We start from the raw sequence: 22,832 nt of genomic DNA on the forward strand, positions 1-22,832 counted from the left end.
TTACATACATTTTCCCTGACACCCAAAAGTATTGGTTACATTTTGAATGCTTAGCAGGACAGGAAAATAGTCCAATTCACGCACTTATCAAGAGAATATCCCTGGGTCATCCCTACTGCCTCTGATCTGGTGGACTCACTAAACATACATGCTTCTTTGTAAATTGTGTGTGATGGAGTGTGACCCTGGCTCTCTGGACATAAAAAAAACATTTAAATAATAATTTACTTTAGATACTCAAGTATATTTTTAGCAATTACTTTTACTTCTGATATAGTGCATTTGGAAAGTATTCAGACCCCTTGACTTTGTTACATTACAGCCTTATTCTAAAACATTTTCCCCCTCATCTACACAATACCCCATAATAACAAAGCAAAAACAGGTTAAGACATTTTGAAAATGTATTAAAAAAAACTGAAATATCACATTTACGTAAGTGTTCAGACCCTTTACTCAGTACTTTGTTGAAGCACCTTTGGCAGCGACTACAGCCTCGAGTCTTCTTGGATATGACGCTACAAGCTTGGCACACCTGTAATTGGAGAGTATCTCCCATTCTTCTATGCAAATCCTCTCAAGCTCTGTCAGGTTGGATGGGGAGCATCGCTGCACAGCTATTTTCAGCTCCCTCAAGAGATGTTCAATCGGGCTCCAGGCCTTGGCTGGGCAACTCAAGGACATACAGAGACTTGTCCCGAAGCCACTCCTGCGTTGTCTTGGCTGCGTGCTTAGGATCATTGTCCTGTTGGAAGATTAACCTTCACCCCAGTCGGAGGTCCTGAGTTCTCTGGAGCAGGTCTTCATCAAGGATCGCTCTGTACTTGACTCCGTTCATCTTTCCCTCGATCCTGACTAGTCTCCCAGTCACTAGCGCTGAAAAACATCCCCACAACAGAATCTTGTTTCTCATGGTAAGAGTCCTTTAGGTGGTTTTCGGCAAACTCCAAATCGAGCTGTCATGTGCCTTTTACTGAGGCGTGGCATCGTCTGCCCACTCTACCATTAAGGCCTGATTGGTGGAGGGCTGCAGAGATGGTTGTCCTTCTGGAAGGTTCTCCCAACTCCACAGAGGAACTCTGGAGCTCTGTTAAAGTGACCATTGGGTTCTTAGTCACCTCCCTGACCAAGGCCCTTCTCCCCCAATTGCTCAGTTTGGCCGGGCAGCCAGCTAGCTCTAAGAGTCTTGGTGGTTCCAAACTTCTTCCATTTAAGAATGATGGAGGCCACTGTGTTCTTGGGGACCTTCAATGCTGCAGATATCTTTTGGTATCCTTCCCCAGATCTGTGCCTCGACACAATCCTGTATCGGAGCTCTACAGACAATTCCCTCGACCTCATGGCTTGGTTTTTGCTCTGACATGACCTGTCAACTGTGGGACTTTATATAGGCAGGTGTGTGCCCATCCAAATCATGTCCAATTAATTGAATTTACCACAGGTGGACTCCAATCAAGATGTAGAAACATCTCAAGGATGATCAATGGCAATAGGATGCACAGGCTCAATTTCAAATCTCTTAGCAAAGGGTCTGAATACTTAAGTAAATAAGGTATGTTTTTTATTTTTAATACATTTGAAAAAATGAAAACAAACTTTTCGCTTTGTCACTATGGGATATTGTGTGTAGATTGATTAACAATTTTTTTTTTTTTAATTTAATACATTTTAGAATAATGCTGTAACGTAACATTTGGAAAAAGTCAACAGGTCTGAATACACTGTACTTAAGTATATTTAAAACCCAAATACTGACTTTTACTCAAGTAGTATTTTACTGGGTGACTCAGTTTTATTTGAGTCATTTTCTATTAAGGCATCTTCACTTTTCCTCAAGCATGACAATTGGGTACTTTTTCCACCACTGTCATAAGCACTGTCTGTCACATCACTTGTCTTTTCACACCGTTTGTGGGCTGGTGGTTGTGGCTGCTAGTATGGTATGTGTGTTACCATCACCTAGGAAGGGTGAGGGGAGTATATTGGAAGATATTATTCTTTAATTCATATATCCTTTACTTATTTAGTAGGCATAGGCAAGGTGATGGGGATTGAACGTGAATTAACTTGATATCTGTGCAAGAGTAGCAAGTTGAGCCAGTCAATCCAAAACTGTTAAATGAATGATAACGGTGCAACAATCTAGGTTTGCTGAGAAGCATTGGGTGAGAATTCTGGCACTGGCGTTGCTGGCGCAAGTGTGGGAAGTTCCGGGAACTAGCCTCAGATGTCAGTCCCTCGTGGTCAGGGCCTATGAAAGGCCTCCATGAGTTCATGGTAAAGGAAGGAGGTGGATTACTGGGCTCGCCTCTCAGGAAATGAGTGAGCTCTACAATATGACTGAGTCTGGCACTCGACCACAACTAACAACTGCTTTTTGGAAGGGAGGTTAGGATGTCCCTAGAGAGATGCTTCCTTCTGATGGATGGATGAATGCAATTTACTCCAATAATAGCTTCTACAAATGGATAACATCGTTTAGAATTTGCACGTTGTACAAAACATTAGGAACACCGTCTCTTTCCATGACAGACTGACCAGGTGAAAGCTATGATCCCTTATTGATGTCAACCATTAAAATCCACTTCAACCAGTGTAGATGAAGGGGAGACTGGTTAAAGGGTTTTTAAGCCTGGAGACAAATCAAATTTTATTTGTCACATGTGCCGAATACAACAGGTGTAGACCATACTGTGAAATGCTTACTCACAAGCCCTTAACCAATTGCTACATGGATCGTGTGTGCCATTCAGAGGGTGAATGGGCAAGAAAGAAGATTTAAGTGCCTTTGAACGGGGTATGGTAGCAGCTGTCAGGCACAGCGGCTTGTGTCAAGAACTGCAGCGCTGCTGTGTTTTTCACACTCAACAGTTTCCCGTGTGTATCAAGAATGGTCCACCACCCAAAGGACATCCAGCCAACTTGACAACTGCGGGAAGCATTGGAGTCAACATGGGCCAGCATCCCTGTGGAACACTGTCGAGGGGGGACAAAAACATTTGGCCACACTAAGCTTGCAGTCACACAGATCCACAGTGTAATTGCGCTCCCCTTGCATCTACCGAACAGCAGCACATGTTAGAAGTTAGTGTTATGTTTAAAAAGTGTTGTTTGATGTCTCAGTTATTACATTTCCTTATGTTAAAGCCAGAAACCTTAAGGAACCTTGTTGACATCCAGCCAATCACCCAACCACATGTGATTCCAGGAGGAATCACATTACTGTTGCCACAGCCAATGAGGCCAGTGCACAAAGGCCCTTTGTTTACACAGATTCAACCTGGTTAGTCGTTAAAGCGCATTTCCAGTTTAGTGTTTTTTTCTGTTGCAGAGCTTTATTATTTTTAATTGGTATGTGATGCTAGGATCCACTCAATAGAGGTGAATAAGAAAGGGATAGTTTGAGATTTGGTATCTACTTCACCAGAGTCTGATGAACTCATGTACACCTTTCTTATGTCTGTGTCCAGTATGAAGGAAGTTAAATGTTAATGCTAACTAGCGTTAACTAGCGTGTGCTAATGCTAGTTAGCAATTGTGCTAGCGTTATTTAGCAACTTCCAGAAACTGCGGGCAGAGACATACAATTTTTTTCCACAAGTTCTGGGGAAGTAGATAAAGGGCCACATTGCCAAAATCCCCATTTAATAGGTTAGGAAAGAACAGAGTGAATTAGCTAAGTGTTTTCCCACCAATACACAATGGAAGAGGAACTTCATTGTTCATAACACTAATTAGGGTTCTGCCCAAATGTTCCAGTAAATGCTTTCAACTCTAGATGGGTGGCTGGTGTGAAATGGCCTAATAGCCATAGTTGGTATGTATGAAGTAGCCATTTAGAGTGGAACTAGGCCATTGTAGGTCCTTATTCAGCACCATGAAGACAACAGACAAGGAATAGAGTTCAGTGGAGCCGCCAGAGAGTTAAACACACGGACAGCGGAGAAGCTACAGCAGCAGCAGGAAGAGGACAACTGGCTACAATCATAACAAGACAACATCCACACAAAAAGGAAGGAAACTCGTGTTTGACGGACAAGTGCAGAGGGGAAACACAAGAGGTCAAAAAAGGGTCACAGTGGAAATACCAAAAAGATGCTACTGTTTGAGTTTAGTTTTTTCAGGTGGTGAGCACACACACTTACAGGGATTGAGCGACTGAGGTAGCGGCCAGAGGGTCCGCTCAGGCCGGAGTAGCCCCCTTTTTGGGATCTGTAGGGGCCATAATCCTCAGGCCTGGGCCCCAGCCTGCCTGCAGCGTGGTGTGGGGCCCCCGCGAGGCCACCGTGGCTGAAGATCCCGGCGGGGGAGGAATTATACTGATTGTTGTTGGCCTCGTGGTGGTGGTAATTGGTGCCGCGCGTGCCGTTTGCCACGTAGCAGGGACCAGGAGCCGTCCGGCCCGATGGAGTGATGGTGACGATGGACGAGGGGAGAGAGGAGGGTGGTGATGAAGTGGGAGCGAAAGGCAGCTTCTTATTGTCCTCACCGCCGTTGGCTGCATACAGGTTGCCTAGGGAGCTGGCTAGCCTGGAGTTGATGGAGGAGCTGAGATGTGTGGGGGGGTGGACAAATATATGGAGGGAAAGGTAGCAGGAGTGGGAACATGTAAATACACAGGGACACACCCCAAACAAACACAATGACAAGGGGATAGCCACTGCCTTTGCTTTCATAGGCTAAGGACAGGGCAGCTGCCTTTGGGTACATTGGCTCTGATAGGAGACTGATTAACACACAACCGGTTTATACAATCAGCTAACAGTGGAATATGGGATTGAGTCAGACATAGACAATCTATATTGTCAACGTGCAGTCTGATACAGGAGCCTGACTACCCCATGTTAGTGTAACGCACACCTTCGGCACTGCAGGCATTTTGCCAGATTCACCGGGGGGGGGAATCTGGAGTTCTCATTGCCATGGCTACCTACCTACACATTCACAGTTATATCACGCAGTAGAATAGAAGAAGAAACATTCACAAATCCTCCACAGAGCAAAGTAGATCAGGTAGTGCTCAAGGGGGAAGAGGATGATGATGCATATTTTCTCGGTTGTGTGTATCTGCCTGTGCCGGTCTCTTGCACAGCAAAATGCGGGGGATTTAGATTCAGTCTGTTGGGAAAGCGCACTGCCTGCAGCACATCAACCCTCTATGTGAATCGGTCTAGCGAGCCCCCCACACACACACTGTTCTGCCCTGCATATCCTTCCACTGGTTCTCAGGGCATTGGTTAGTCACAGACAGGCAGAAACACAACCAGGGGACTGAGACAGCCAAGAAAGATATGACAGGAAAGAGCAAGAAAGAGGGGGAAGAGAGAAAGGCTATAGAATAAACCAATCTACAGGAGGCAAGAGAAAGGGTAAGTGGATAAATGGAGGGATGGGAGGCTACACAGGATGAAAAGGGAAGAAAGAAAGAAGTTTTTAGATAAAACAAATATTTTAAAAAAGAGGAGTAAAGGGTAAGAAGTTTCCGGGGAGGGGTGTTTAGGGGGGGAGAGGATGTAGGCTCACCTCTTGAGGTTGGATGCCGAAGAGGAGCTGCTGCCGATTCTCTTGGCGCTGGCCGAAGCAGAGGATGACGGGACTTTGGAGGACTTGAGAGGGGAGATGGTGCCCTGACTGCCCACTCCGAGGTTCATCCTGCTGGGAGAGAGAAAGAAAGAAAAAGATGATTTGGACGTCCATATTGTGAGGTGGAGTAACAAATGTAACAGCCGTTAACAGAAGTAACAACTTTACATACTACACACGTAGAAAACATGATCTTGTCGGGTACACAAATTGGATAGTGTACACCCCTTAAAGACATTAAGGACCTACAGTACAAATCCCAATTTTAGAAACAAACAGCGTATGGGCTAGACTTCAATGACGACATCCAGTGAAAGATGTACCCAGTAACACTAGACAACATTAAGGAACGGTATCTGAAGGACTATTTATTAGGTAAGGCACTTCAACAGCACCATAGTTGAATCTTCGATATTAGTATAATATATTTGAAGTGTGAAGGGAGTGGGAATGAAGGAGATAATAGGAGACAGAAAAAAAAAGCTGGTTCGAGGCATCACTCCCAGCTCCTTCATAAAAGCAGTCGGTCTTCGCTGCTCGTGGTCATCCGTGAACTATCAGTCTGTACTGGGCTGAAGGACTCTCTTATTTCAGGAGAGTACAACAATTAGAGATGTGCTAGCCTGAGTAGCCTCTGCCTTTCAGTGACACACACACGGAGACACACACCTTTGAGTAGATGAAAGGAAGATGGCTAAAATAGTGGGAGGAGAGAGCTGTCTAAGGGCACTCTTCACTCGCTCCTCTTTGAGGAACACTTATTAAGGGCCGTACTCTAGCACAAAAGAAGGAGTTCAATTTCCATCCCCTCTTTTCACACTCCAAGCCGCCTCTCCTCTAAATCAAAATCGGTCCCATACACGTGCTTAGCAGATGTTATTGCGGGTGTAATGAAATGTTTGTGCGTCTAGATGACAGTGCAGCAATATCTAACAAGTAATATCTAACAATTGCACAACATATACCCAATACACACAAATCTAAGTAAGGAATGGTATTAAGAATAAATAAATATATTGACGAGCAATGTCAGAGCGGCATAGACTAACATAGTGGTAGCCTAGTGGTTAGAGCGTTGGACTAGTAACCGGAAGGTTGCAAGTTCAAATCCCCGAGCTGACAAGGTACAAGGTACAGAATCTGTCGTTCTGCCCCTGAACAGGCAGTTAACCCACTGTTCCTAGGCAGTCATTGAAAATAAGAATTTGTTCTTAACTGACTTGCATGGTTAAATAAAAATGAGAGATATGTAAGATATGTAAACATTAAAGTGACATTATTAAAGTGGCCAATGAAGTCCGTGTATTTAGACAGCAGCCTCTCTGTGCTAGTGATGGCTATTTAACAGTCTGATGGCCTTGAAATAAAAACCTGTTTTTCCAGTCTCTCGGTCCCAGCTTTGAAGCACCTTTACAGAACTCGCAGGCAGTGGCTCGGGTGGGTGTTGTCCTTGATGATCTGGTTAGGGTAGGTTTTAATAATCCCAGTGGGTACAACATCTCCTATACACTTCCTGATAAACTCAGTTACCGTTTCAGCGAATTCGTCAACATTATTATCAGAAGCTACCCGGAACATATCCCAGTCAAAACCATCTTGAAGCGTGGATTCCGTTTGGTCAAACCAGCGTTGAATAGTTCTTAGCACGGGTACTTCCTGTTGAGTTTCTGCCTATAGGAAGGGAGTAGCAAAATGGGTTTGTGGTCAGATTTGCCAAAAGTAGGGCGGGGGAGGGCCTTGTATGCATCCTGGAAGTTGGAGTAACAGTGGTCGAGTGTTTTATCAGCGCGAGTACTACAGTCGATATGCTGATAGAATTTAGGCAGCCTTTCCCTAAAAATTGCTTTGTTAAAATCCACAGCTACAACAAATGCAGCGTCAGGCTTTATGGTTTCCAGTTTGAATCAAGTCCAGTGAAGTTCCTTGAGGGCCGTCATGGTATCGGCATGAGGGAAGGTGTACACGGCCGTTATAATCAAAGTAAATTCTCTTGGACGGTAATACGGTCGGCATTTGATTATGAGGTATTCTAGGTCGGGTGAACAAAAGGACTTGAGTTCATGCATGTTATCACAATTACACCATGAGCCGTTAATCGTGAAACGCACAACCCCGCCCTTCTTCCCGGAGAGATGTTTATTCCTGTCGGCGCGATGAACTGAGAATCCAGATGGCTGAACCGACTCCAATAGTATATCCCGAGAGAGCCATGTTTCCATGAAACAGAGTATGTTACAACCCCTGATGTCTCTCTGGAAAGAAACTCTTGCCCTGATCTTGTCAACTTAGTTATCCAGGGACTGAACATTAGCGAGTAATATACTTCGGAAGCGGTGTGCACACCTAAGTCGCGCCAGAAGACCACTCTTAGTACCCCTTTTCCGCCAGCGTTGTTTTGGGTCGGCCTCTGGAATCAGTGCAATTGCCCAGGGTGGTGCGAACAAAGGATCTGCTTCAGGAAAGTCGTATTCCTGGTTGTGCTGGTGAGTTACCGCCGCTCTGATAGCCAACATTTCTTACCAGCTGTATGTAATAACATTTTCTGGGCTAACAACGTAAGAAATAATACAGAAAATAAATAAACTACTGCAAAGTTTCCTAAGAACCAGAAGCGAGGCAGCCCCCTCTGTCAGCACCACCACCTTAAAAAGTTACTCGGCGTACACATCACTGACAAACTGAAATGATCCACCCACACAGACAGTGTGGTGAAGGCACAACAGAAATATGACTTGTCACCTAAAACCCTGAAAAACTTTTACAGATGCACAATTGAGAGCATCCTGTCTGGCTGTATCACTGGTAAGGCAACTGCACCGCCAACAACCGCAGTGCCCTCCAGAGGGTGATGCGGTCCACACAACGCATCACTAGGGGCAAACTACCTGCCCTCCAGGACACCTACAGCACCCAAAGTCACAGGAAGGCCAAAAATACCATCAAGGACTACCACTGTGCTGGATGTAGCCTAGTTCCAGCTTGAGTTGAGTTATGCTTTACTTTGCACTGAATTGAATGACTCGAGAGCGAGATGTTAATGCCACTTATATTGATGAGACTGAATTGTGTTTTGTGACAGCAGTTCAATCTGTGTGAGTGAAAACTGGGCAAACAGACAAACAGCAAAATCAACAACTATTGTAATGGTACCTAAAAGGTTGGGACGGTGACCTGGTGTGCATTTTCATGTCTTCAAGTCTGAAAAAGAAAGACACAAAGATGGAGGGTTCACACGTCCAAAGGCAGCATGTTTGCACACGTATATATTTACTTAGAGCACAGGGTATGGGGAAAGTAGTGATTACTAAGTCATTTTGGAAGAAAGCATCCATTAGGCTACATGACTAAAATGAAAGCTTAAAAGTGACTTTCTAGAGGAAAACCAAATTGAGTATTTTTTCAACAGAAACCCCAGCATGAAACAGAGCCATTATCCTGAAAATTCTGCTCTGCCTGGCAGGGCCTGTTATTTCAGCTAGATAACCATGGAAACCTGAGCCCCGAATCAGATCAGAGCAACAGACGTTCTTACTTGCTAGAACAGTGATCCCACATCTTTTTTTAACTGTGGCCCATCTTGACGCGATATAAAATTCTGCATTACACCTAAAATGTCCCAATTTATTTATTTCGTTTTTTAAAATAGATTTAATACGGTTAATTTGAAATATTTTCATAGTTTTCATAGTTCCTTACTCTTAATGGTTAATGTACCTCTTCAAGAGTGTCCTGAAATGTTCGCCAGAATTTATTTTGTTTTAGGTCAGGTAAAATAAAAGTCTTTAGTTTTAACAGTTTATGCTAGAGACAAGCAGTTTTCTTCATTATAAAATGTGAAACTACAGACAAAGCCATGTGGTTTCTTTCTATAGCAAGAGGCTGTGGTATAAAGTAAGAAATCATCACGATAAGGAAAAGTTTCACGGCACACCTGAGAGTTCCTCGGTTGGGAACCACTGAGCTAGAAGACGGAGCTAGACAGATAAATTCAAATCATTCCACAGTTTACAACTGTCCGCCAGCGAGGTGGTTTTCATGCTGCCCAGAATTTTTTCCTGTGGGTTATAACCTTAAATATGCATTACTTTCCGTAGTGCAGAGGACAGAGTTCATCAACATGTGGAAAGCTATACTGCTAAGGGAGGAAAGGCTGAATTCCTCACATGAGATCTCAAAAAGGTGCCAACTAATAAGATGGGAGGATCTTAAAGGGGAAGTTTGAGGTATCCATGGCAATTCTTACCTTAGGGCTCCCGTTGTGGCAGACCTGGGCTGGCGCCGGCCCTTTAAGGCACGCAGTTTATCTCCTTGGGTCATGCAGAGCCCGTTCTCTCCAATGTAGTCGTTCTGTGGAGAGAATGCATGAACCCGTAAGATATGCGCCGAAGCATGTACAGTAGATCACGATGAAACAAAGCAGAACATGGCCGTGTTTTGTGTATAAGAACAGCTGCCCACGTAAATAGCTCTCCCACCCCTATAGCATGTCTAGTGCTGGTTTGATAAATAAACTCAGCAAAAAAAGAAACATTGACTGTCAACTGTGTTTTTTCCCCAGCAAACTTAACTTGTGTATTTGTATGAACATAACAAGATTCAGCAAATGAGACAAACTGAACAAGTTCCACAGACATGTGACTAATAGAAATTGAATAATGTGTCCCTGAACAAAGGGGGAGTTCAAAAGTCAGTATCTCGTGTGGCCACCAGCTGCATTAAGTACTGCAGTGCATCTCCTCTTCATAGACTGCTCCAGATTTGCCAGTTCTTGCTGTGAGATGTTACCCCACTCCTCCACCAAGGCACCTGCAAGTTCCTGGACAATTCTGGGGGGAACGGTCCTAGCCCTCACCCTCCGATCCAACAGGTCCCAGACATGCTCAATGGGATTGAGATCCGGGCTCTTCGCTGGCCATGGCAGAACATTGACATTCCTGTCTTGCAGGAAATCACGCACAGAACGAGGAGTATGGCTGGTGGCATTGTCATGCTGGAGGGTCAGGATGAGTCTGCAGGAAGGGTACTACATGAGGGAGGAGGATGTCTTCCCTGTAATGCACAGCGTTGAGATTGCCTGCAATGACGACAAGCTCAGTCCGATGATGCTGTGACACACCGCCCCAGACCATGACGGACCATCCACCTTTAAATTGACCCCGCTCGAGAGTACAGGCCTCTGTGTAACGCTCATTCCTTCAACGATAAACTCGAATCCGACCATCACCCCCGGTGAGACAAAACCGTGACTCATCAATGAAGAGCACTTTTTGCCAGTCCTGTCTGGTCAAGCGACGGTGGGTTTGTGCCCATAGACGACGTTGTTGCTGGTGATGTAAGACAGGTCCTCACCAGACATCAGGCCTACAAGCCCTCAGTCCAGCCTCTCTCAGCCTATTGCGGACAGTCTGAGCACTGATGGAGGGATTGTGCATTTCTGGTGTAACTCGGGCAGTTGTTGTTGCCATCCTGTACCTGTTCCGCAGGTGTGATGTTCGGGTGTACCGATCCTGTGCAGGTGTTGTTACACGTGGTCTGCCACTGCGAGGATGATCAGCTGTCTGTCCTGTCTCCCTGTAGCGCTGTCTTAGGCGTCTCACAGTACGGACATTGAAATGTATTGCCCTGGCCACATGTGCAGTCCTCATGCCTCTTTGCAGCATGCCTAAGGCACGTTCACACAGATGAGCAGGGACCCTGGGTATCTTTCTTTTGGTGTTTTTCAGAGTCAGTAGAAAGTTCTTAGTGTCCTAAGTTTTCATAACTGTGACCTTAATTACCTACCGTCTGTAAGCTGTTAGTGTCTTAACGATGTTCCACAATTGTTTATGGTTCATTGAACAAGCATGGGAAACAGTGTTTAAACCCTTTACAATAGAGATCTGTGAAGTTAATTGGATTTTTATGAATTATCTTTGAAAGACAGGGTCCTGAAAATGGGACGTTTTTTGCCGAGTTTACATTAGGTACGAAATAATACACCCTAGGGAAATCGAGTCAGCCTCCACAAGAGTAGACGATACTTAGTCATCCCCACGCTACAGCTCCAAACAAGAGAGGGTAAGGGTATGTGAGGGTAAGGGAAGCAGGCCACCTATAACTGAACATTCTAGAAGGAACACTAGAATGGTTTTAAGTCAAAAGTGGGGGGAATAGCTGTAGCCTCAGATGTTTCACATCCATGGGGAAATGGGGCATTATCAGGGTTATTAGGGGCCAAACAGAAAATAACAGATTAAAACAGGGTTGAAACAATTCGGAATTTCCTAAGTGGATACAGAGTTGTATTGATTATGGTGAAACAAGTGTTTCTTATTGGACAAGTTCAGATACTCCCTCCCTGTTTCAGTTTGTTTTTATTCCTTTTAGTGCCTAACAAACAGGACCCCGGGAAGTGTTGTGGGGTGGCACTGACCTCTTGGAGGCGGTCGATGCTGTGGGACTTGAGGATGCCACCAGGGCTGGTGGTGTGGGTGGGGTTGAGTGTGAGGTCATCCATGCTGGAGGTGAGGCGAGACACGCCCCTCGGCTGCTTCTGCTGCGAACGCTGCACGTCTCCTTGCATCCACATGGCTGCTTGCCTCCTGACAGAGAAACAGATCGGCGAGAGCGATGAGCGGAAGAAAAAAGGGAGAGAAAAATGGAAAGGTGTGGGGTGGGGGGGGGGGGTTGAGGAGGGAGAGCGGTTGCATTAGGACATACTCACCGACCGTGTGACCTTAACTTCTTTGAGATAGGGGGCAGCATTTTCACTTTTGGATTAATAGTGTGCCCAGAGTAAACTGCATCCTACTCAGTCCCAGATGCTAATTTTATGCATATTATTAGTAGTATTGGATAGAAAACTCTGAAGTTTCTAAAACTGTTTGAATGATGTCTGTGAGTATAACAGAACTCATATGGCAGGCAAAAACCTGAGAGAAAATCCAAACAGGACGTGGGAAATCTGAGGTTTGTAGTTTTTGAACCCAGCCCCTATCAAATACACAGTGGGATATGGGTCATTTTGCACTTCCTAAGGCTTCCACTAGATGTCAACTGTCTTTAGAATGTTGTTTCAGGCTTCTACTGTGAAGGGGGGGCGGATGAGAGCGGTTTGACTAAGGGGTCTGGCAGCAGCCTCGTTCTCAGTTACGAGCATTTCACATGAGGTAGCTCTCGTTCCATTGCTTTTCTACAGACAATGGAATTCTCAGGTTGGAACATTATTGAACATTTATGATAACAGCATCCTAAAGATTGATTCTATACTTAGTTTGACAAGTTTCTACGACCTGTAATATAACTTATTGAACTTTTCGTCCGCCGTTCGGTTGGACCTGAATGCGCGTTGGAATTTGTTTACCAAATGCCCTAACAAAAGAAGCTATTTGGACATAATTGATGGACTTTATGGAACAAATCAAACATTTGTCTTACTAGGATTCCTGGGAGTGCATTCTGATGAAGATCAAAAGGTAAGTGAATATTTATAATGCTATTTCTGACTAATGTTGACTGCGCAACATGGCGGATATTTCTTTTGGCTGGTTTGGGCTATGAGCGCCATACTCAGATTATGCTTTTTCCGTAAAGTCTTTTTGAAATCTGACACAGCGGTTTCATTAAGGAGAAGTTTCTATATTTCCATGTATAACACGTATTTTCATCAATATTTATGAGTACGTCTGTAAATTTGTGTGGCTCTCTGCAAAATCACTGCATGTTTTGACAATACTGAAAATAACACGCCAATGTAAAATGAGATTTTTGGATATAAATATGAACTTTACCGAACAAAACATACATGTATTGTGTAACATGAAGTCCTATGAGTGCCATCTGATGAAGAGCAAAGGTTAGTGATACATTTTATCTCTATTTGTGCCTTTTTTGTGACTCCTCTCTTTGGCTGGAAAAATGGCTGGGTTTTTCTGTGACTTGGTGGTGACCTAACAATCGTTTGTGGAGCTTTCGCTGAAAAGCATTTTTGAAAATCCGACTGTGGCTGGATTAAGGAGAATTGTATCTTTAAAATGGTGCCTAATACTTGTTTGTTTCAGAAATTTGATTTATGAGATTTCTGTTGATTTGTATTTGGCGCACTGCAATTTCATTGGCGGTTGGCGAGGGGTTCCGCTTCCCAGACAGGTTAAGTCTATAAGACCATGTCACTTGTGGCCTGACCAGAGAGAGACAGTTTATATCCCAGGACAATGGAATTGATGCTAAGAGATAATACTACAACTGCTGTTGAAGGGCTAAATGGGGGGGGGGGGGGGGCAGATTTATCCAACAATTTACCCCATTTAATCTTTACCCATTTGTTCACCCAGAACATGGCAGACAGCTTTGGAGAGACTAGGACCAACAACAAGCTGTGGATAACCAGGACAGGAATCTGTTCAGCTTCATAGATGATGGATGGACTGGGAACAAGTCCGAGCACTTTTTAAAACACACACACACTTCCCACAAAACAGCAGTTGAGCAAGCCTGAAAAGCTGTCCAAAGCATCCTACTGGTATGTGTAAGATCTTTCATCTGTCCTTGCATTTCCTGTTAGACTCTCCCCCATGGAGGAGTATGTTTTCCTGCTTCACAACACACACACACACGAGTGCTAGACTTTCTGGTTTAGTCAGCAAGTTAAAAAATAAAATAAAAAGTGGTCAGCCAACACATTTGGATGAACTGGTATAAAGATTAAAGAACACTTAAGAAAAATAAATTCTCCCCCGACAAAATCTACAGCAGAGCATGTTATCAGGCCATAACCTGAGGCCAAACGTTTCACAAACTCTGAATGAACAAGACAAATAGCCAATCAAGGGCACAAAGACTACATCAAGACAGTTGCTTGCTTGAGAAACTGCGGATTATAACTAGAGGTCGACCGATTAATCGGAATGGCCGATTAATTAGGGCCGATTTCAAGTTTTCATAACAATCGGTATTTTTGGGCGCAGATTTGCCTCTTTTTTTTTACACCTTTTTTAATATTTATTTAACTAGGCAAGTCAGTTAACCTGTTAAGTCTACCCCCTAATTTTTCGAACATTCTGTTAACCTCTTCAGTCGACCCTCTACTTTTTTGAACATTCTGTTAAAAATCGCGCAACATTTCAGCGCCCTGCTACTCATGCCAGGAATATAGTATATGCATTTGCTTAGTCTGTGTGGATAGAAAACACTCAGACGTTTAAAAAACTGGTTAAATCACTGCTGTGCCTTTACCAGAACGGCATTTACATCGAAAAGCACAGGAAAAACTGATCACTGAAAATGGGGAAAATATATCCATGCGCTACTTGAACCCATTGATAAACGTGAACCACAATTAATTGTACCTACAGCTTCCACAGGGTGTCTAGAGTCTTGTCATTTCCCTTCGAGTTTTTTCTTGGTCAAACACATACAGGACACCGTATCTAATCCGGTCTAGGACCGGATATTTTCATTGAGTTTCTAGCCGGACATTTTTCCAGACGGACAGCTAATGATCTTTACATCGCCTCCTGATGAATTTTATCGCTTATTAGCGTTTACTAATACCTAAAGTTGCATTACAAACGTATTTCGAAGTGTTTTGTGAAAGTTTATCGTCGACTTTTTGAATTTTAAAAAATGACGTTACGTTTTGAAACAATGTTTTTTTCGTTTATCACACAGTCTACATATAACGATATCTAGGCTCTATATGGACCGATTTAATCGAAATAAAGACCCAAATAGTGTTTATGGGACATCTAGGAGTGCCAACAAAGAAGATGGTGAAAGGTAATGAATGTTTTCTATTTTATTGTGCGGTTTGTGTAACGCCGAAATGCTAATTATTTTGTTTACGTCCCCTGTGGGTCTTTTGGGGTGTTGCATGCTATCAGATAATAGCTTCTCATGCTTTCGCCGAAAAGCATTTTAAAAATCTGACTTGTTGCCTGGATTCACAACGAGTGTAGCTTTAATTCGATACCCTGCATGTGTATTTTAATGAACGTTTGAGTTTTAACTAATACTATTAGCATTTAGCGTAGCGCATTTGCATTTCCAGAGCTCTAGTTGGGACGCAAGCGTCCCGAGTAGAAGCAACAGGTTAAAAATCGCGCAACATTTCAGCGTCCTGCTACTCATGCCAGGATTATAGTATATGCATATGATTAGTATGTGTGGATAGAAAACACTGACGTTTCTAAAACTGGTTAAATCACGGCTGTGACTATAACAGAAAGTGCGTTTCATCGAAAAGCGCAAGAAAATCTGATCACTGAAAACTGGAAAATATATCAATGCGCCACTTGCATGTATTGTGTATTGGAAAGCAAATGGGGCTGAGATTGCAAGTCCTACAGCTTCCACACGATGTCGCCAGTCTTGTCATTTGCCTGCGCTTTGTTTCTTGGTCAAACGAGTACGAGAGAGCCCATTCCTTCCGGTCTCCGACAGGATGTTTTGGAGTAGAAATTTCTGAACATGATTTCAAGACGTGGAGCTATTGAATACACGTCGCCCCGTGATCAATTTGATAGATTATTAACGTTTACTAATACCTAAAGTTGGATTACAAAAGTATTTCGAAGTGTTTTGTGAAAGTTTATCGTTTACTTTTTTAATTTAAAAAAATGACGTTGTGTTTTAAAAAGCAGTTTTTTCCTTGATCACACACTTTCCATAGATCGATATTTAGGGTATATATGGACCGATTTAATCGAAAAAAAGACCCAACAGTGATGTTTATGGGGACATCTAGGAGTGCCAACAAAGAAGATTGTCAAAGGTAATGAATGTTTTATATTTTATTTCTGCGTTTTATGTAGCGCCGGCTATGCTATTTATTTTGTTTACGTCCCCTTCGGGTATTTCAGGGTGTTGCATGCTATCAGATAATAGCTTCTCATGCTTTCGCCGAAAAGCATTTTAAAAATCTGACTTGTTGGCTGGATTCACAACAAGTGTAGCTTTAATTCAGTACCCTGCATGTGTGTTTTAATGAACGTTTGAGTTTTAACAAGTGCTATTAGCATTTAGCGCATTTGCATTTCCAGATGGCTAGATGGGACGCATGCGTGTCGGGTCGACGTAAGAGGTTAACACATTCTTATTTTCAATGACGGCCTAGGAACAATGGGTTAACTGCCTTGGATTTTCACCTCGTCAGCTCGGGGCATCCATTCTTGCAACCTTAACTAGTCCAAAGCATTAACGACCTGCCTCTCTCTCGTTGCACTCCACAAGGAGTTATGCGAATTGCAGTAAGCCACGGTAAGTTGTTAGCTAGCATTAAACTTATCTTATAAAAAACAATCATAATCACTAGTTAACTACACATGGTTGGTGATATTACTAGATATTATCTAACGGGTCCTGCGTTGCATATAATCTGACTGAGCATACAAGTATCTGACTGAGCGGTGGTAGGCAGAAGCAGGCGCGTAAACATTAATTCAAACAGCACTTTCGTGCGTTTTGCCAGCAGCTCTTCGTTGTGCGTCAAGCATTGCGCTGTTTATGACTTCAAGCCTATCAACTCCCGAGATGAGGCTCGTGTAACCGTAGTGAAATGGCTAGCTAGTTAGCGCGCACTAATTGTCGATGTGTTCCTGGTTTGAGCCCAGGGAGGAGCGAGGAGAGGGACGGAAGCTATACTGTTACACTGGAAATACTAAAGTGCCTATAAGAACATCCAATAGTCAAAGGTTAATGAAATACAAATGGTATAGAGGGAAATAGTCCTATAATTCCAATAATAACTACAACCTAAAACTTCTTACCCGGGAATAATGAAGACTCATGTTAAAAGGAACCACCAGCTTTCATATGTTCTCAAGTTCTGAGCAAGGAACTGAAACGTTAGCTTTCTTACATGGCACATATTTTACATGGAACATATTGCACTTTTACTTTCTTCTCCAACAATTGATTTTATTGATGTATTATATTAAGTTTAAATAAGTGTTCATTCAGTATTTTTGTAATTGTCATTATTAAAAATAAAAATATAAAAAAATAATAATGTAAAAAAAACAAATCGGTATCGGCTTTTATGGTCCTCCAATAAATCGGTATCGGCGTTGAAAAAAATCATAATCGGTTGACCTCGAATTCAAACAATTGCTCTTCCAAAGTCTTATAATGTATATGAATGACAAGTAGCTAGAGGAAAATGATCTGGGACCAGCCATAAGGAATACGTACTCGTCCAGGAAGTGCTGCTGAGGGCCGATGACGGAGCCTGGTCGGCAGACTCTGATCCAGGCAATGGTCTCTGCTGCTGTAAAGCGGTAGTGCTTCATCAGGTAACAGCCTATGAGAGTGCCTGTACGCCCAAGGCCAGCTGATTGATAGAGAGCGAGAGAGAGATAAAAGTGATACATAAAAAGAGAGATGAGAGATGAGCTAAGAGAGAAAGAGACAGATGACCTTATAATGTCATCAGATTTGTTCTATAAATAAGACTTTTAGGAACATAGGCTTCACCACATAAGACATAGGTACAGTATCACTGCAATACTAGAGCACTATGGTAACACTGGTAAGTAATACGCCTGACAAGGGGCATACATTGAACAACACTGCCCCCTAATGTAAGACCTGCAGACCTGCGTTCGGTGGCAAAGAATACAAAAAAATACAGTTGAGTGTTGCATTACTGATCAACTTGGATCTGCCAACTTGGCAGCCAAATAACATTCCAATGAAGAGTGAACTCTTTAAAATCCCTCTTAACAGACATCAAATACATAAGGTGCGTTTGATTTAGCTTGCCAGCCACACAATGGAAACAGTCCAAATAGTGCAGACCCCATATGCCAGGCAAGCCACTATCTCAACATATACTGCAGTGTGTGCGCGCGCGCATGCACCTTTGCAGTGGACGGCCACGGCGCCGTCTGTGCTCTCGCAGATGTGCAGGAAGCGGCGGGTGATGATGTCGCTTGGCGTGCTGCCGTCTACAAAGAACAGGTCGTAGTGGTCGAAGCCGGCATCCGTGAAGCGCTGGGCATCGTAGATCTTCTTGTTGAGCCGGACGACCGAGGTAACGTTGTGCTGTCGGAAGTAGGGAAAGTATGCTTCTGGAGCGTGAAGAGGGTAGCCTGGTTTAGGGAGGGGGTTAAGGACAGTTAAATTGTGTAAAACTTAGGTAAGGACAACTAATTCTAAACCTGCCAAGTGAAGACAAAAAGTACAATCTTTGGTTTGTTGTCAAACTTATTACTACTCCAATGACTCTGCTGTTACAGAGGAGAACAGACGAGGGAAACAGATGCATAGGGAAAGTCTACCTAAATCTCCAATCTAAACCCGAACCTTGTCAAGGTTCATTGGTCGAGACAACTATTAAATTACTCTGGAACGGCTGTTGATTCTTAAAGAAAAAGGGTCCATAAAAGGTCACGGACAGAATCCAAAACTCGTCTCACCATTTTCTATTTTACTTTTGGGATGGGGTCCACTGAAGGCCAGAAATTTCCCAGGCACGATCCAGTTGAAGTCTCCATTTTCAACTCGCTATAACAGAGAAAGAGAGAAGAGGACTCAACATATCCAACAGGGGCCCAGAAGACAAGGGATATGGACATTTTGCTCTGACTGAAAATTCTACTTCAACACTAAATGCTTTATTCAGACTTTCCAGGGTGGCCAGTCAGTAGCCATCTTCAGTATCAACCTAAACTGATGGCTCCCACTAGCCTGGTCCCAGATCTGTTTGTACCGCCTTGCCAACTCCTATTGTCATTGTTAATCCATGGCACAAACAGCTCTGGGACCAGGCTAGACGACTGCAACATCAACATTATCAAAAAAGTAATTTTGTGACTATGTGCCACACACTTTAGCAGTAGACAACAATATTCTGCCCGAATTTGCCTAGTCGGGTCAAACTAACCGATGTCACTCACACAAGACGTTCTCATTAAACTAAAAAGGTGCACGTCAGCTTATCAGTTGAGCGCAGCGTAACAGAGTGGGATTGTGAACATTGTAGGGGTGCTGCCGTTTGCGATTTATAGACGCTCTGACGTTCAAACTGATGGGCGGACGCTTACTATTGGAGCAGGTCCAAGGTCAACGTGTCATCATTACCTCGTAGTGCTCGTATTCGTCCACATCAAACGACTCAAAGTCAAAGAATCCATGCTGCAGGGCCTGAAGAGGAAAGAAAAGAACAGAGACAGTTTAATATGTATGTGTTTGTGTGGGTCTCAGTTCATTCATGACCAAGCAAAACTGAAGTGACCTAGGCAGCCCCAGAACTAGATTCACCTCAAGCCTGCGGTCCATCGGAAAGCATGACGCACAAAAGCCTTTGCAGGGTCATGATGACCGATTACAATCTGCGTCGCTCAGAACAGATACTGTTACAGCGGAGGACGGCAAAGTGACCCAGACAGTCATTATCAGCTGCATCAAACTAAGCCATGTTGATGATAATGTGGGCTTATAAGGATAGGGATAATAAAGCAACAATAACATAAGAGGGTTACTGGCATGACAAAGTGATGCGTTTGCTTGGTGCAAGGCTAAATTACTAAGGATAATATATGTAGGCACTTTAACCCACCAACTCAATTATAGCCTTGGTGAGGATAGATGCATAGTGAACAGTCAGCAACCAACCAAAGCCTTGTGGGTCATTGTGAGTATAGAACGTGGAACCACCGTGCTCCTTCCTAGTATTCTACCCCACACCACTGTGTCTGTCTAAGGCCTGTGACATTTGCAGCAGTTGTGTCAAATAGGGAGTGTCTGATTAAGCGTGTGAAGTCGGTACTACACCGTACCAGCCATACACTGTAGAACTATCATTGGTAAGCGTTAGGGGGTTGTGAATTGTAAAATTAAGTTGAAATTATTTAGTGAATTTTATATAATTCGGCTGAGCCAATAGTTTTTATTTTTAAAGTTTTGCTTCTCCAAGGCAGCGAGCCAAAGGGCTATTCAGCTCCAGTCCTGGTAGTGTCCCAGAAGAGTTGACTGGTTCTTTATCCACCAGAAATCAATTCTCAATTGGTTTAATTGATCAGCCACTGAGTTCATAGTTCTGGATTCCCATGTCTAGACCAGTCACAGATTCTAAAGCCAGAAGGATAGCCAAAGGGATATTAAAAACAATTTGATCTATTTTACTTCAACAAAAGGTCAGATAGATGGGAGAGATCTGGTCTTTACTGTCCAGGCCTTAATTCTAAAATCAAAACTAATTAATTAATTGTGAATTAACAGTAAATCAAGGTAACAGCTACTGTCAAACAAACCTCCACGCCCCTCACATAACGCATACAATAATACGATACTGTCCAAGTAGAATATATTGTGTACACGCTCTTTCAAGGATAAGTTCAGGGTCTGTCCTTGGCTCAGAAACGTATCCTACTGCATCTAAAAGCACTATATAGTAAAAGAAATCCATGAAAAGGCAGAGTAGGAGACTATCCATTTGAGACAGGGAAACTGAGATGCACACAAACATTGGACACTTGAGCGTGCAGTGGGCATGTTCACTGCACGCGCACACTGTGCTGACAGCCTCTTTCCAGCCCCTCTTCTCGGTCAGGTCTGTAGTGTTGACAATTGTCTGAGCTGCTCTCCACCCAGGTCTGTGTTACGCAACTCTTCTCAGTTCTCCTGAGCAGCAGGTTTAATAGACAAACCTCTCAGCAAACCAGGGTTAACGATGGCCTTTCTGTACCACTCTGTGGTTTATAAAGAAGGAAATCCCTTTGAACCGTTTACACTGTGGTGACCATCCGACCCACCTGTCTGAGGGTACATACCTACAGTGAATTCGGAAAGTATTCAGACTGACTTTTTCCACATGTTGTTACGTTACAGCCTTATTCTAAAAAGGATTCAATTGTTTCCCCCCCTCAATCTACACACAATACCCCATAATGACAAAGCAAAAAAAAAGGTTGAATTTTTGCTAATATAATATTTTGCTGAAATATCACATTTACATAGGTATTCAGACCCTTTACTCAGTACTTTGTTGAAGAACCTTTGGCAGTGATTACAGCCTCGAGTCTTCTTAGGTATGATGCCAGAAGCTTGGCACACTTGTATTTGGAGAGTTTCTCCCATTCTTCTCTGCACATCATCTCAAGCTCTATCAGGTTGGATGGGGAGCGTCGCTGCACTCCTGCATTGTCTTGGCTGTTTGCTTAAGGCAGTTGTCCTGTTGGAAGGTGAACCTTCGCCCCAGTGAGGTCCTGAGCACTCTGGAACAGGTTTTCATAAAGGCTCTCTGTACTTTACTCCGTTAATTTTCCCCTGCTTGATACGGACTAGTCTCCCAGTTTCTGCTGCTGAAAAACATCCCCACCGTATGATACCACCACCATAATTCTTGTCCCATCGGGATCTAGCGTCTGTGGCGTGCCAGGTGTACGGTGCTTTCTCCGACACATTGGTGCGGCTGGCTTCCGGGTTAAGTAGGCATTGTGTAAAGAAGCAGTGCAGCTTGGCTGGGTTGTGTTTCAGTGGACGCACGGCTCTCAACCTTTACCTCTCCCGAATCCGTATGGGAGTTGCGGCGATGGGACAAGACTAAATACCAATTGGATAACTCAAAATTGGGGAGAAAACGGGGTGAACATTTTTTTATTTTTTTTATAAAAGAATGAATGAGGCCACTGAGGCCACTGTGGACCTTCAATTCCACAGAAATGTTTTGGCACCCTTCCCCAGACGTGTGCTTCGACACAATTCTGTCTCGGAGCTCTATGGACAATTCCTTCAACCTCATGGCTTGGTTTTTGCTCTGACATGCACTGTCAGCTGTGAGACCTTAGACAGGTGTGTGCCTTTCCAAATCAATCAATTGAATTTACCACAGGTGGACTCCAATCAAGTTGTAGAAACATCAGGGATGATCAACGGAAACAGGATGTACCTGAGCTCAATTTCGAGTCTCATAGCAAAGGGTCTGAATACTCATGTAAATAACGTGTTTACTTTTAACACATTTGCAAAAATGTCTAAACCTGCTTTCACTTGGTCATTATGGTGTATTGATGAGGAAAACATTTAATTGAATCAATTTTAGAATAAAGCTGTCAGGTAACAAAATGTGGAAGAAGTCGAGGGGTCTGAATACACGTTGTACCTTTGTGTGTGCGCGCCCTGCACACCGGTCACATAAGTGTGTGTCAAGTGATTAATTCATTAGCCCAGTGACATGCTAACGGGGGCACCGGGTCCCTCTACTAGAGCAGAGCAGACAGCCAAACAGTGAATCATGGAACAGATCACAGTGATTAGAACAGAAACAGCCT

General features: G+C 43.5%; 1 protein-coding gene across 6 annotated transcripts in view; it reads right to left on the bottom strand.

Annotated features, from left to right (window-relative positions):
* Positions 1-22,832, bottom strand: part of LOC115108143 (dual specificity protein phosphatase CDC14AB-like) — a 51,220-nt gene that overhangs the window by 4,281 nt on the left and 24,107 nt on the right. For 3 of the 6 annotated variants that reach the window (XM_029632164.2, XM_029632165.2, XM_029632161.2), the window contains exons 7-15: positions 19,642-19,704; positions 18,978-19,065; positions 18,420-18,650; positions 17,752-17,890; positions 11,996-12,164; positions 9,827-9,930; positions 8,734-8,781; positions 5,524-5,655; positions 4,146-4,548 (exon numbers count right to left, since the gene is read on the bottom strand). In XM_029632164.2, the coding sequence (XP_029488024.1) occupies positions 4,146-4,548; positions 5,524-5,655; positions 8,734-8,781; positions 9,827-9,930; positions 11,996-12,164; positions 17,752-17,890; positions 18,420-18,650; positions 18,978-19,065; positions 19,642-19,704 (1,377 nt within the window). The other 3 variants (XM_029632162.2, XM_065008962.1, XM_029632166.2) reach the window with 3 other exon arrangements.

This window comes from Oncorhynchus nerka, linkage group LG24 (genome assembly GCF_034236695.1).
Source record: "Oncorhynchus nerka isolate Pitt River linkage group LG24, Oner_Uvic_2.0, whole genome shotgun sequence".
NCBI lineage: Eukaryota > Metazoa > Chordata > Actinopteri > Salmoniformes > Salmonidae > Oncorhynchus > Oncorhynchus nerka.